General features: G+C 44.8%; 1 protein-coding gene across 1 annotated transcript in view; it reads right to left on the bottom strand.

The window, feature by feature from the left end:
* THOP1 (thimet oligopeptidase 1) overlaps positions 1–15,481 on the bottom strand; it is a 52,692-nt gene that overhangs the window by 7,282 nt on the left and 29,929 nt on the right. Inside the window, exons 6-11 of the mRNA XM_001372939.5 lie at positions 14,162–14,322; positions 12,030–12,165; positions 11,011–11,377; positions 9,312–9,513; positions 7,105–7,291; positions 6,483–6,611 (exon numbers count right to left, since the gene is read on the bottom strand). Of these exons, the coding sequence (XP_001372976.3) occupies positions 6,483–6,611; positions 7,105–7,291; positions 9,312–9,513; positions 11,011–11,377; positions 12,030–12,165; positions 14,162–14,322 (1,182 nt within the window). The remainder of the gene's footprint in view (positions 1–6,482; positions 6,612–7,104; positions 7,292–9,311; positions 9,514–11,010; positions 11,378–12,029; positions 12,166–14,161; positions 14,323–15,481) is intronic.

Here is a 15,481-nt window from a genome sequence, read left to right as displayed (position 1 = left end):
CTCTCCTCCTTAGCCCTTCTCTCAGAGGAGATTTGTCCTTCCTTCCATAAACTTTTCTATACTCTTAATCCCAAATGCTTCAGGAAAAGACTATCTTCTCCATCATACATTCTCTGATTCTCATCCACCAAACTTTCCCTATCTACTGGAGCCTTTCTTGCTGCTTATAATAGACATACCCAATGTTTCCCTAACCCTAAAAAATGTTCACTATACCCTCAAGTCATTATTCAGTATATGTCCACACACCTCCTAAAATGGTTACCTTTACCCCCACTTCCTTTCCTCCTCCGAAATTTTCAATTCCTTGCAATCTAGTTTTTGACCTCAACATTTGACTAAAGCTGCTCTTGCCAAGATTACTAATAATCTTTAAAAATAAGTGTTATTTTTGTTCTTAAAAATCACCATAACCAAAAAGAAAGAAAGGAAGAAAGAAAGAACCCTCCCCTATAAGAAGTAAAGTTAAGCAAAACAAACGAATATATTGGCCACATCTGATGACAGAGGTCTCCCTCATGAGGCAACCGAATTCTATCACTCTTTGGGATTCTTCACCATCAGTTCTCTTAAGTCATGATTGGTTCTGTAAGAAATGATTTCTTAGTTACTAGATCCACAGACCGATTCTCCTCAGTTTTTGCCTCCTTAATTGAGCTCTTTGCTGTTTGATACTGTTACCATTCCCTCTTCTCTTGGCTTTGATAACTTTCTAAGGCTCTTTTGCTGGGCCATCTTCCACAATGGGCCCTGCCCCAATCGTGGGTCTCCCTTCACATCTAAACTCATTCCCACTGTTGGTGATTTCATTAGGTCTTCTGATTTCAAACAACTTCTCTATGCAAATGACACCGAAAGCTAGATACAGCTTCAATCTCTCTCCCAAGACCCAGCCCCATATCACCACCAGCAAAAGTCATGGACCCCCTCAGCTATCAGTTGAAGCAATGGACCCTTTCAGAACAGTGTTTTTAAATGCACAATAAAACCACTTACATGAAAATAATTAATGAAATATTAAGAAAAAATTTACGGATTCCATGAAATTTACCCATGAAGTCTAAGTTAAGAACATCTTTAAGAAATACTCAAGGGGGCAGCTGGGTAGCTCAGTGGATTGAGAGCCAGGCCTAGAGATGGGAAGTCCTAGGTTCAAATCTGGCCTCAGCCACTTCCTAACTATGTGACCCTGGGCAAGTCACTTAATCCCCATTGCCTAGCCCTTACCATTCTTCTGCCTTGGAACCAATACCCAGTATTGACTCCACGATAGAAGGTAAGGGTTAAAAAAAAAAAGAAATACTCAACATAATACATGTAAAACCCAGTGGAATTACTTGTCAACTCTGGGAGGGGGGATGGAAGAGGAGAGGGAGACAACATGAATCATGTAATCTTGATAAACTTACTTGGAAATTTGTTACTGAAATAAAATAAAGAAAAAAATTTAAAAAAGAAATACTCAACAAACATGTAGAAATTTGTTATGAAGATAAAAAAAAAACACTCAACAGCTCCTAGGTTCAAATCTCCATCTCAGACACTCCCTAGCTAAGTGACCGTGGGCAAGTCATTTCAATCCAATTGCCTAGCACTTACTGCCCTTCTACCTTGGAAATAATACCTAATGTAGATTCTAAGACAGAGGGTAAGGGTTTCTTTAAAAAAAGGAAAGAAATACAACATTGAAATGACTGATGTACTAAAGTATGACACAGGATGACACGAAAGGGGTGAGAACACCAGTGTTTCTTGAGAAGTAGCGATGGGTCCATCAATCCAAGTGGAAGCTTTAGGTGCCTTCCCTCTCTGCCCTCCATCCTACCAAAGGAGTCTCACATTGGTCTGTAGCTTCCTCTTACAGGCTAACAGAGTGTACATATATAGCTGATTAGGAAATGATTCTCTACCAGTAATCAGCTGTTTCCTATCTGCTAAAATGTCAACTTCATTTTTTTGTAGTCTTTGATACTCTCCATGTCTAGTACTTTTGGAACCACCTCTCTCTTTTCTTACTCCTAAACCAGGAGGCTCACAGTAATTTTAAAACCTTTTTTTTTTTGGGGGGGGGTACATCTTCCTTTATGGTCACTTTTGTACTGAAGCCATCTAGTCGTACTCCCTTCCTTACCTCTGTCTCTGCGAAACCTTCAGTTCTAATGTTGGCTCCTCACTGAAGTCTCCCTCAGGTTCAAATATCACTATGCCAATCATTCCAAAATCTGCATACCCAGTTCTCATCTCCTTCCTAAGCTCTAGACCCCTCATTACACTCATATTCATAATCTCTGCCTAGAAATCAATCTCCTGGTTCTGCTCACTTCAGTCTGTACCAGTTCGTACAAGCCTTTCCATCACATGCCTTATGTCTAGTCGCTCCCCAGTCAATGGGCACCTACTCAGTTTCCAGGCTTTGCTAAGACATTGGGTGCTGCCATCAATAGTTAGTATACAATGGACTTTTGTTTCAGTCTTTGATTTACCTGGAGTATATGCATAGCTGTAAATTATTTTCCAGAACAGCTAGATTGCTTCACAATCCCACTATAAATGCATTAGCTTCTGTCATCCTGGAGCCTCGCCAAGATTGACTTTTTCAATCTTTTCTCGGCTTTGCCAATTTGCCCGGAGTAAGGTGAAATCCCAGAGTTGTTCTCATTGTATTTCTCTTACTCTGAATGATTTACAGCATGTTTTCATGTGATTATTGTAGTTTACAAATCCCTTGGAAACTAGTTGTTTCCAGGAGAATGACGTCAAGACAAAAAACTTGATCAAGTGCAACGGCCAACCACAGTTTCAGAGGACTCACAGTGAAACACATCCCTCACCTCCTGACTCGGGACCCACAAGGAGACATTTTTTGGACATGGTCAAAAAGGGAGTTGGTTCTGGTTGACAATACAAGGGTTTTCTTTGTTCCCCCCCCCCCCCCCCAGGGGTTGGAGAGCAGGAGGGAGAGAAAATAGATTTTGTTGGGGCAGCTAGAATTGAGAGGACCTGGGTTCAAAACTGGTCTCAGACCCTCCCAAGCTGTGTGGGCCCTTGCCCTTCTGAATTAGAGTTGTTTCTGGGACAAAAGTAATGTATTCAAAAATATATATTTTAACTGGAAAAATAAAATTTAACTAAAAAAGCAATAGGGCATTCATATCCTTTGTCTAATCCTCCCCTACCAACTACTTTATTGGCTATCTCCATGTGGATGTTCCAAAACTAGCTGAAACTTAACATGTCTAAAATGAAACTCACTAAGCCCATCCCTCTTAATTTCCTTATTCTGTTAGGAACACCACTATCCTTCTAGCCTTCACCCTTTACTCTCCCCTACCACTCCACCCATTCCCCACAGCCAATCTATCTTTCTTTCTTTCCTTCCTTCCTTTCTTCCTTCCTTCTTTCTTTCTTTTTGAAAACCCTTACCTTCTGTCTTAGAATAGACTCTAAGTATTGGTTCCAAGGCAGAAGAGCAACAAGGCCTAGGCAGTTGGGGTTAAGTGACTTGCCCAGGATCACATAGCCAGGAAGTGTCTGAAGCCACATTTGAACCCAGGACCTCTTATCTCCAGATCTGGCTTTCTAGACCCTGAGCCATCTAGCTGCCCCAGTCAATCAGTTTCTAAGTCTTATCAAGTCTACCTCTACATCTCTTCCATCAAGGATAATGGACTCTCTCTGCATGGGTTGTTACAGGATCATAGATTTAAAGGCTAGAAAGAGTCACAGAAGTCATCTAGTACAATCCCCACATCCTCTAGATGAGGAAATTAATACTCAGAGAAATTTGCCCAAATTGCCACTACAATTCTATTCCAGGCCCTCATCACTTCTCGCCTGTACTAGTATATATAACCTCCTCATTCATCTCCTCATCTCTAATCCCTTCTCTCTCTAAAACATCTTCCACACAGCTGCCATGTTAATATTCACTAAATACAAGTCTGACCTGCTCGAAAATCTTTACTAACTTCTAGTAGAAAATGTTTATCTTGCGGCATTTAAAGGCCTGGCCCCAAACTAGCTCCTCCACTTTAGCGTACCTCATTCTGTCATGCCTCCCATGTGCCAGCCAATCTGTGCCTTTCGGTGCGCTTTTCTTGGTACTGGAAATTTCTCCTTCCTCCTCTCTACCTCTTAAGAGTCCTCTGGCTTCCTGAGAACCTGGTCCAATGCCACTTCCTAGAAGAGGCCTTCCTTGACTGTCCCAGTTGTTAGTGTCCTTCCTCACTAAACTCCTTTTTATTTATTTTATGTTTATCTGTATTCAGGCTGTTTTCCCTCAGTAGAATATAAGTTTTTTGAGAGTAGGGACTATTTTGTTTTTATGTATCACCAGTGCCTGACACATAATAAGTACTTAATAAATGCTTAACTGAATTCATCTGGATCACGAAAGAGACCCTGAGGATCATCTAAGTGCAATGTCTACTTCCATTTCCCAGAAGAAACTGAGGTCTAAGGGGCAGCTGGGTGGCTGAGTGGATTGAGAGCCAGGCCTAAAGACAGGAGGTCCTAGGTTCAAAATTGGCCTCAGACCCTTCCTAGCTGGGTGACCCTGGGCCAGTCACTTAACCCCCATTGTCTAGCTCTTCCTGCTCTTGCTATACTTAGATTCTAAGACAGAAGATAAGGATTTTTAAAAAAGAAACCGAGATCCAGGAAAAAGAACTTGTTCTCTTTATCATAGAGGTGATAAAGAAGAGAGCAGACATTTGAACCCAGCTCCTTGGACACCAAGTCCACATTTCCCTGCCTCTCCCCAACTGGTATCCAGGCTGACTTCTCCCTCCTCTTCCTTGCTGGGGACCCAGCATTATTATCCCTTTGGATTCTGGTCCTCCCCTTCAGTTTGGCTCCCACCACACCTGTCCCTGGCTCTGTGCTGCCATCTGGTGGCCACTTGCAGGACTACAGCGCTAGACCCAGCACCCCATCCCTCCTTGAAAGCTGCCTCATTTGGTGATGCTGTTTCCCAACCCTGGTCATTTCCAGGGATTGGCACCAGCCCCCTCCCAACCTGCTCCTGGAAGCAAAGAAAGCAAGAAAACTGACAGCAGGTGCCTGTCACTCCCTGCCCAGCGGGAACCGGTCCTGGTCACTGCCTTTGGGGGCTGCCGAGGGGCTGGGCGCTATGGCGGACAGCTCCTGCCACTGGCCCACACACTGTTGCTTTACCTCCTCTCTTCCCTAGCCTCTCCACCCCAAAGCGAGGTTGAATAACGGGAGCCTCTATCTCGGGGATGTTGGGAAACTCGGCCGCCACCTACATGAAAGGTCCTTGCACCCTCACAGCCCCGACGCTGCTGGCTAGGACTGCCTTTCTGCTCTTGCCTTCTTCCCTCGGCTTCAGTTCAGCCAAGAACAGGTTTCTCTGAATTACGTTCACAGACTACAGCTCATTTGGCTGGGGGCGTTGAGTGACTTCTCCGGGGTCCCATGACCAGTAAATGTGGAGTCACAATGTGAACCCAGATTTCATGATTTCAGACCCCTCCGCGGGTTTGTCAGGCAAGGAGAGAGTAGAAAATGGCTGCAGGGGAAAGGGACATCCTCTGTCCTTGGCTCCCAGGGGTCAGTGCCAGACTCGGGAATGCAGTGAGGGCACTACAGATTGAATGATCTCTCAAAAGCCAATCCAAGCCTTACCTCCAGGAAGCAGCTCGGGGCATGATGTATTCCCTCAGTAATGTGCCCATGCCATGAGTCCTTTTGTTTGGACTTAAATCTAGGCCTCCGACTCCAAGCCTATTGTTCTTCCTGTCACAGCATGACAATGGAAACCATTGGTCTGAGCAGCTAGACTTCTGTCTGGCCAAGGGAGAGTTTGGGGAGGAGGTGGCAGTTACCTTGACGCTGCCCTCAGGACACTGGTTCCTGACATTTTTTAACATTTGAGGCACAAAGAGGTTAGAACAAGAGGCTCCACACAGGATTATGGTGGACAATAGCCGGGCACACTGGAGGTCGGAGGATGGCTCTGCTCTAGGTATGCTTTGCACTTTCCTGGTTTTTCTCAATGTGCTCTTGTTCCAGCTTCCATGTCAGAAGAGGAATGCTACAGTGAAAGGAATCTTGTACTTGGAATTAGAAGACTTTGAGGGCAGTCCTGGCTCTCCCCTAGAAAGTCCCTTCACCCTCCTGGGCCTGAGTTTCCTCAGGGTGTCCAGGCTCTCGATCATCTCTAGAATCTCTTTTAAGCTCTGACAGCCCCCATCTAAGTAAGGTCCTGGTTTAGCTCTGATAGTCCACATTCTGAAGTTCCCTTCTAACTCTTCAATTCTAGAATTCCATGTTCTTTAAGGCCTCCTCTTGTCTCCATCAGTTACTTGGAGCTAGACTGGAGTCTATAATGCCCACTCCTGCTCTCTCCAGCTTAATTCCTGGATGGTGCCTCCATGCCTTTCTGGACCCTGACTATCTATAGAACTGTCTCAGGGGTACCCAACTCCAATGAGCCCACAGTGGTCACAGGCTAGTAGTACCTGGAGTGGCTGGAATTCCTAAGATCTCCTGGCACAGCCGAGAGTACTCCTGGGCTGGATCGGCTTTCGTCTGGGTATGCAGTGCCTGGTCCACCTTGGCTAGGACAATCTGACGCAGGTTGAAGAGACCTGTTGGGAGAAAATAACAACTCGGGAAATACTGTTCTGTCACCAGGTACCTCCGTGATGACCCTGGTAGGCCACTTCATTATTGCCAACTTGGAACCTTCAGCGCTCCCTCCAGAGTATCCAGTTGAACCCAAGTCGCCCTTCACCTCCACTTGCCCAGGAGTTGCTCCCAGTAGAGAAGGTCCCACCTCAAGTCTCAGGAATGTAGAGACTATACGATAAGGAGCACTTTAAACATTTGCTTTATTGCCCTGCCAATCACAGAGTCCATCTGAAGAAACTATAGGCAAAGAGCGCTGAATGGGAGGCAGCTATCCAAGGTTTCAGTTAGTTCTGCCATTAACTCTTTCAGAAGTCTGGATTAGACGGTCTCTCTTCTAAATATGCTGAAAAGTCTATTCCATTCCGCGGCCCTCAGATACCCACACAGTTATGCATGTAGAAGTCGGGAGGAACTGAAGGAAAAAGCAAAGGGGAGGAGGGAGCCCCAAACCTGTATTTGCCTGACGGGACTTGATGAGCTTCTCCAGCAGCTCCTGAGGGATGGGCTCTCCTGTCTTGTAGTGCTGGGACATGCGCTTCAGAGGCTCCTTCTCCCACACCCAGTTTTCCAGCATCTGGGATGGCGCTTCTACAAAGTCTCTCTCCACGTGGGTCCCACTGAACATGGCAAACTCTGCCTGTGAATGTGTGGACACGGTAAGAACCCTGGGCTGCTACGTACTTCTACCTGGTCAAGGGGATCCCCCCAGTCTACTTGTCTACAGCCCCTACTAGTCAGACTTTACTGAAGCCCTTGCTAGGGGAGTCTATGCCATGAGTGGTCCCCAACTTAGCCACAAGAAGGAATGGAAGCAACAGGAATAAATGAGCTTTCAGAAGGAACTGGATAACAATCTGGAGAAACTGTTCATGTGGGGCTATTTCCCAAATTTCCTTAGATTATAACAAAACTACAACGTATTCGGGACTTTACTATGTATATCTAGTGCAGGGGACCATTCCTAGGGGTCAAACTAATTTAGAGCCTGTAAGCTAAGAATGCTTTTTATACCTTAAAATAAATTGTAATTGTCTTTAAAAATGTAAAAGCAGGGGGCAGCTGGGTGGCTCAGTGGATTGAGAGCCAGGCCTAGAGAGGGGAGGTCCTGGGTTCAAATCTTGCCTCAGACACTTTCCAGCTGTGAGACCCTGGGCAAGTCACTTAACCCCCATTGCCCTTACCCATCTTCTGCCTTGGAGTCAATATTGACTCCAAGATAGAAGGTAAGGGTTTAAAAAAAATGTAAGAATAATTATTAGCTTATGGACCACACAGAAACAGACTATGGTTGTGGACCCCCTGATCTAGTCATTTACTTTCTTTTTATTTTTAAAATCCTTACTTTCTGTCTTAGAATTGATACTAAGTATTGATTCCAAGGCAGAAGAGCAGTAAGGGTTAGGCAATGGGGGTGAAGTGACTTGTGCAGGGTCACACAGCTAGAAAGTATCTGAGGTCATTTTTGAACTCAGGACCTCTGGTCTCCAGGCCTGGCTTTCTGTCCACCAAGTCACCTAGATGCCCCCTAGGCATTTACTTTCTAACCCAAACCTCTTTTCCAGTCAATCATGTTCCTCAAATTGCTCTAAACTAAGAGTAACCAGAGCTTGTGATGTGACCCTGAGGAATTCATTCACCTGACTAAGCATTCCTAAGACTTGTTCTACTGCTAAGACAAGAGACCTGGATTCTAGTCTCTGAAAGTCCCATGGGCCTCAGTTTCTCTGGCTGTAAAGTGAAAGGTACCAGACTAGATTGCTAAGATTCCTTGTGCCCTTCTAACACACCTTTGCCCTTCTCTCCTTCACATACAAACCCCACCACATCTACTACAGAATGGCAAAGGAGCCTGGACCTCGCCAAGGCAAGCAGCTCACTTCCTGCAGGGTTCTGCTCTGGCTCAGTGTCTCCTTCCCCTGATCTCTCCCCCATAGGCTAAGTCAGCTAGCTGAACTTGTCTTAGCTCCGAAGAACCCCTGATTCACAATCCAACTTCTGCCTACATCCCGACTTTTCTGCTTTAGTTCCTGATAAGTTTTTGCCTAAAGCCTTGCCTGGTTTTCTGTCCTCTTGTGCCCTAGTCTATCCATCTGCTCTCCTCATGTTATTGCAATCAGGGGAAAAGCTTAGTTGAGCTCTAAGAGCAACATCTCCCCAAAGCCCTGATGAGAATTCCCACCTCTCCCTCCTCAATGCAGCCTGCTAACATACATAACAGAAAGCCTGGGATTTTTGTGTTCTCAGTCCTGGCTTTTCTGAGGCAGCTATGAAGCTGAGTACAGTGGAGAAGAGAGAGCAAGAGGGCCACGAGGCAGACCACAAAGGACACTGGGGGGATGGTTACCAGGGTGGCTGCCCTCTGTTGTGTCACTGGGAAAAGTGTTATGAACTGGTGACCTGTAAGTGGATCCATGTCTTTGTCAAAGGGCTGAACAGTGATGATGGTGTCATGAGATCATGAATGACTCCATCTGTGTCAATAGGTCCCCACTGGGGCTGGGGAGAGATTAGTGGCTGCAAGTCTAGATAGCTAATCTCCCTGTACCTGACCTCTGGCTTGCTGCCCTCCCTACACCCCCACCCCCACCCCCAAACTCTGAGACTATGATGGGGCTACAATGCTGTCATCCACACGTCTCTGTGGGATATATCTTTACCTGAGAACAGAGTTGGTGCATCACATGCCCAAACTCATGGAAGTATGTCTCCACCTCATCATGTTGCAGCAGGGAGGGAGCATCTGGTGTTGGTTTGGTGAAGTTGGCCACCATGGCTGCAATGGAGATCTGCCGACTGCCATCCTTGAGAAGGCAGCCAGGTTGTAGGCCAAAGCAGGCTGCATGACCATATTTTCCTTCCCTATAGAGAGGGCAGGGAAATGAGTCAAGGTCCAACCTTCAGGATTAGGGGTGGAGTTGTAAGTGTGAAAACCCCGTACCTCCTTATATGAGGATTGGATTTTAGTGTTGGCAGTAGTCTTTAGATAATCATAAATTGCAATTCTAAAATAGTTAAATAGTATTAGTGTGAGTGATGACTTTAGTAGGTCTTTTGTGATTAAGTTTAGTATAAGCATTAGGGTTTTGAATTAAGAAAGATAACTGCTTTAATTAATTAATAATCATTGTTAGCACAGGCCTCAGTTTCAGCCTTAGCCTTTAATTTGCTATATCATGCACCCTCAGCAATAATTATGGTCTTGAACTTGTGTTCAAGTATATATTACTAGGCCTGACCCTGGGTTCAAAGCCTGATACCACCCAGCACCCAGCACCACTCTTATCATTTATGTCATTAGTTCAGGCTCCCCAGCTCTCACCTTGACTATCAATTGACTTTCAAATCATCATCAAATGACTTCTACCAATAAGAAATATTTCCTAGTTGCTTCAACCAGTGAACATTGCTTCCACATGCCTCTATTTTTAGATAGGTATAACTACTGTATGGGATTATTTTTAAATTGGTGTGAAATTGAGATTAACTTCACCCTACTTATTCTGTAGAATTTTAGCCACCAGGAATGTATACACCCCCACTTAAGGATTAAGTGTGGGGGAGGAAGGTCTATGACCCATGTGTTTTAGCAAGTGACAAATCAGAAACAACTGACTGCCTCCTGGGCAGATCAAAGACACGATTAAGCCACCATTGGTACACATAAGACTTTCTGTAGGCACTAGCCTCTGGAGAGGCCCATCATCTTAGGACTCCCTTTCTCCTGGTTTTCTGGAGACAGTAGCCTCTGGAGAGGCCCCTCATCTTGGAGAAGACCTCAGTGGTTGGAAACTTTGCTAAATTTAATCCTCTTCCTCTCTCTCTCTTTCTCTCTCTCTCTGAATCTCTCTCACAATGCTATGGATGTTTTGGTCTTGACCAGAAGCCTGGCTTTATTGTGAGAGCAGTCATCTCCCAATAAACCTAGTTCTTTTCGCCATGGAGACTCAGTTTCTCTTATTTGACTTTATGTTAAGAGAAATTTTCCCACAGGATCTCCCTCAAAAGTTTTGGTCAACCAGCAGGTCTCAAAGGAAAACAATATATTCTAGAGAAGAGAACAATGGACAAGAACATTGGACAGACCTGATTCTTGGCTTCTACCTCTTTTCTTCACTTGTGTGACCTTAAGTTTCCTGCCTCCTGGGTCCTTCCCACAATACTCTGCCTCTCTGAGACTTAGTGGATGAGTAGGGCTATTGCATAAGACATTTCCCAAATTCTTCTTGCTTTTAAAAATGGGAACTCCACTTTGACACCACATCTTCCCTGTAGCCCCAACAATCTGATGGAAAATTCTCCATAGGCATTCCAACTCCAAAGCCCTCCAGGGATCCTGGCATCCTCACTGATACTCACCGGGGATACAAGTCCAGGTAGAACTTCCCAATCACTTTGCCCGAGTCCACATCCCTTACTGAATATAATTTCACATCCTCATGCCACACCTTGGCATTCTCTTCTAATTCAAAGGTTAGTCCTAAGAGCTCTTGGTATATGCCCAGAAGGCCCTTGGTGACCACCTGCATAGGAAAGTATTCCTTTAGCAGGTTCTGGTCCACGTTATAGCGGGTCTCCTCTACTTGGTTCATGTAGTAGCGCATGTCCCAGGCATTGATCTGGTTGTCAAAGTCCAAGGACCGCTTCTCACATTCTTTTTTTTTCAATTCCAAGATGACTGCTCGTTCTTCTTCCCCAAGAGGCTTCAGCTTCTGAGCCAGTTCATCTGGCAAGGAAGAAAGTATTTAAGGGAATTAATATGAATGACAATGGGGTTCACAAAGCATTTTCCTCACCACAATCCTGGGAGGTAGGTTTGGGCAAACATTGTTTACCAAAGCAGAGTAAGTCCAGATACAGAGAGGACCAGAATCCAAGTGCCCACTTCACAGCTATGACCTTAGGCAAGTCCTTCAGTCTCTTGGGGTCTCAGTTACCTCCTCTGTAGAATGAGACAGAAGAACTAGATCTCTCTATAGTCCTTTCTAGTCCTGGTTACAGATGAAGAAGGCTCACAGGGGTGAAATATCTTATTCAAGCTAATTCATCTAGTAAGTGTCAGGTATGCTGACTTGGATGCTATCCCAGCTCAGCATTCAGCACTCTTTCCAATACTCCACAGCACCCTAGACTTTATTATTATTATTATGGTCTCATCTGATCTGACAACCACAACAACCCTGTAAGATAAGCTGAATTATCAATACCTCCATCTTCTAGACAGAGTAACTTATAAAGAGCCCAGAGACGCTATGTAACTTGCCTAATGTCACAACCAGTCAACAGCAGAGCCAGAACTTAAATCCTGATCTACAGACTCCAATTCCAGAGCTTCTCACCCTCTTGGAAGCCCTGGATGAGAAGGCAGAAAACATTACCTAAGAATGTGGCAACATCTTGACTTGTTTTGGCCATATTCATCTCTAAGACATAGTCAGCATGAGTGTTAAATCCTAGCAGGCTGGACTTCTGAGCCCGGAGATCTACTAGTTCCTGGAGGATTGCACAGTTCTCCTAGGAAAGACCAAAAAACATGCATGGGAAGTCATCCTGTGTTTGCACAGGACTCTTTGGAAAAGAAGACTCAAAAATGGCCATGCCCCCCAATTACCAGCAGGGCCCACAACCACAGCATCCTGCATGCAAGAAATTAGTGAAGCTAAGACCCTGGGGAGTTTGGAAGCCAAGGAAGGTCAAAGGAAACAGAACCCTGAGAAAGGACCTTTGAGTTCATCTTTTTGTTTTATTTTGTTTTTCAAACTCTTACCTTCTGTCTAAGTATTGGTTCCAAGGTAGAAGAAGAAAGGGAAGGGCTAGACAACTGCGGATAAGTGACTTGCCTAGGGTCACACAGCTAGAAAGTATCTGAAGCCATATTTGACCCCAGAATCTCGTCTCCAAGCCTGGCTCACTATCCAATAGGCTACCCAGCTGCCCTTCTTTGAGTCTATTCCAGCTTCCTCCACTTAGAAATGAGAAGACTGAGACCCAGAGTCCTAAAGACAGTGAAGATAGGGCTGTGGATTTCAAAAAGGCCTTTGTGCATGTCTCTTATGCTCTCATTTTCTACTCTGTCCTCTAGTTATTTGTATATGTGTTTTGTCCTGCTCCTAGATTGTCTCACCTTATTTAAGTTTTTTTCCTTTCCTCATTGCTATGGACTTTTTCTGCAGAAGTAGAGATTTTAAATAAATGTTTACTGAATTTAAAAACTGAAACAAATTAGAAGAGAAGCCCCAGAGTAAATTTTCAGAGAGGAATGAGGGGAAGTATGCCAAAATCTTTTTCTCACACTGTTTGAATATGCCATTTTGCTTTACTTCTGCCTCAAATTCTAACAGAAATTCATTTGGGTCAATACATATCCTATTTTAAAAAATTCATTAGAGCTGAGAGACTGGAGGGGAAGAGGTGAGGTTGACCATTAAGGGTTGATAGTGGTGGTGGTGGTGGGATGAGTTCCAGAAAAGACCATTAAGTGCCAAGAGACATATGTTTGGGGATAATGTGATTAGTGTGGCTGGGGTGGGGGAGGGTAGATTATCATAAACATATGGGAAAACAGAACCAGAAGGGCAAGGGCCTTGAAGGCCAGAATAAAAAATTTGCACTTTATCTTGCACACAGGAGCCACTGAAGGTATCAGAATAATGGAATGATGTAAGCAGAGTAGTTCATTAGGAAGATTAGCAGCCAGTGCAGAATGGATTGAAGGTGAAAGACATCAGAGGTGGCAGTTAGGAGAAAAGTGCAACAAGAGTTGATGGAAATGAGTGGCTAGCTGAACTAGAATAGTGGCTGTGGGAATGGACAGGGGGAGATGGAGAAAGATATATCATGAAGATAGAATTCTCAGGTGCCCAACTGGATGGGAGGATGCAAGAGAGTGAAAAACAGGTCTAGGTTTCCAGGCGATCTTAGATATATTTTGGAAGTGACTCCTCTGCAAAATCCATGGCCACATGGTTTGGGTGCTCCCTTTGTTGTTTCTTAAAGGACAGCAATCTCATTTACCTTGGAGGGTAGGGCCTCTAATGGTCGCCTTTCCCAGAGGAATTTGCATTTTAAAAAGGGGAATCTTGAGAGACAGAGGGGCTTACCTCAAGATGTCTCAGTGGTGGGTTTGGGGCACTGGGGACTAAGCACAATGTGGAATAATAGGTTTCCTTGACCCCAGTAAGACAAGACTATAAAATAGCAAGGTTTAAAAAAAATTAGTGAACCAAAACAGGTCAGAATTGTCTCTTCCAAAGTGGACTCCTCAGGAATTAACATACTTATTCCAAAAGGGATTGAATACTCTTTGGAAACTGCCTTCAGCACTAATTTCAGAGCCACAGAAGAATACCAGACTCATTCCTGGCTGGCAGTTATGAGGATGATCAGAATCTATAAAAGGTCGGTCTTGGTCTTATACCCCTGAACATAGAAAGAGGATAAGAGAGTAAAAGGAAATTAAGAAGATGAAAATTCCTACTCCTGGGCTAGAGCAGCCCTGAGACCCTCTTACCTCCTTGCATCTACAGTTGAAAGCCTCTTCAACCTTCCTCCTGGTCTCAGGAACATAACATTTCTTTAGAAGAGGAAAGTAATGCGGGTACTTGAGAGTTACTTTCAACTTATCATCCTTGGTCTTTTCCAAGGAGTTCAGAAAGTCCTCAGGAAGGCCTCCTGTGGAAACAAGGGCAAGGAGAGGTGTGTTACTTAAGAAACAGACTTCTATCAAGTAAGCATGAGGAAAAGGGTTCATTAACTTTGAGTAATGGGCAGGCAGAGGCAAGATGGCAGCGTAGAGGCAGTGAAAGTTCAGACCTCTGAAAAGACCTATTAAAAACAAAATGCTTCAAGGGGGCTGAAAACCAAATCTAACAACAGGACAGAGCTAAGGAACCCTTGAAACTTAAAAGGTATACCCCCCAGGGGCAGCTGGGTGGCTCAGTGGATGGAGAGCCAGGCCTAGAGAGGGGAGGTCCTAGGTTCAAATCTGACCTCAGACACTTCCCAGCTGTGTGACCCTGGGCAAGTCACTTGACCCCCATTGCCTAGCCCTTACTACTCTTCTGCCTTGGGACCAATATACAGGATTGACTCCAAGACAGAAGGTAAGGGCTTAAAAAATAAATAAATAAATACAAAATAAAAAGTACACCCCAAAAAAGCCTGAATTCTAGAACACTCAGAAGGAAGGTCCAAGGACCTCTCCCCCACCTACAGTACTGAGCCTCCAGTGGTGGCAGGAATCTCTGGGCAGGCAAGGGTGCTAGTCAGGAGGGAGTATCTTGCTGGCACAGCTGTGCCAGATTCAGTGCATTGAACATAGGCGGTGGGGAGGCAGCTGGAGGAGAAGCTCAGAGAAGGCAGCCCAATGGAAGCTGAGACATTCCATCTTGCCCCCCCCCCCCCCATTTTGGCCTCAGGGTACATCCAGCTTTGCAAAATCAACTCAATAGGACAGATAAGAAGCCTTCTGAGGGCAGGGCAGGGAAGCTCACACTCCAACACCCATCCCCCACAGACTGATCTGAGAGCCTACTGGCTGAGCTCCAATGGTGAAGGCTGTAATTACTACAGAATACCTTAATAACAAGGTGGGAAGCCCAGCTTCTTTTCAGCTTCTGTTGCCAGCTGGGGAAGATCTGACATCAGGGCTCAACCTGACCAATCAGCAGAGCAGAGAAGAAGCCCCTTCAAGACAGAATAGCCCAAACCCACAGATCCAGCATAAAAGCAAAGGAGCAAGACTACAGGCAATTACAGGGGGGAAAGAAGGGAAAAATATGAATAAACAACAGAAAAAGAAAAAAAGAAATTACAATTAACAGCTTCTATC

This window comes from Monodelphis domestica, chromosome 3 (assembly GCF_027887165.1).
Source record: "Monodelphis domestica isolate mMonDom1 chromosome 3, mMonDom1.pri, whole genome shotgun sequence".
In the NCBI taxonomy this organism is placed as follows: domain Eukaryota; kingdom Metazoa; phylum Chordata; class Mammalia; order Didelphimorphia; family Didelphidae; genus Monodelphis; species Monodelphis domestica.
The sequence above is the reverse complement of the archived record's forward strand: the minus strand, read 5'-3'. Positions and strand labels throughout refer to the sequence as shown.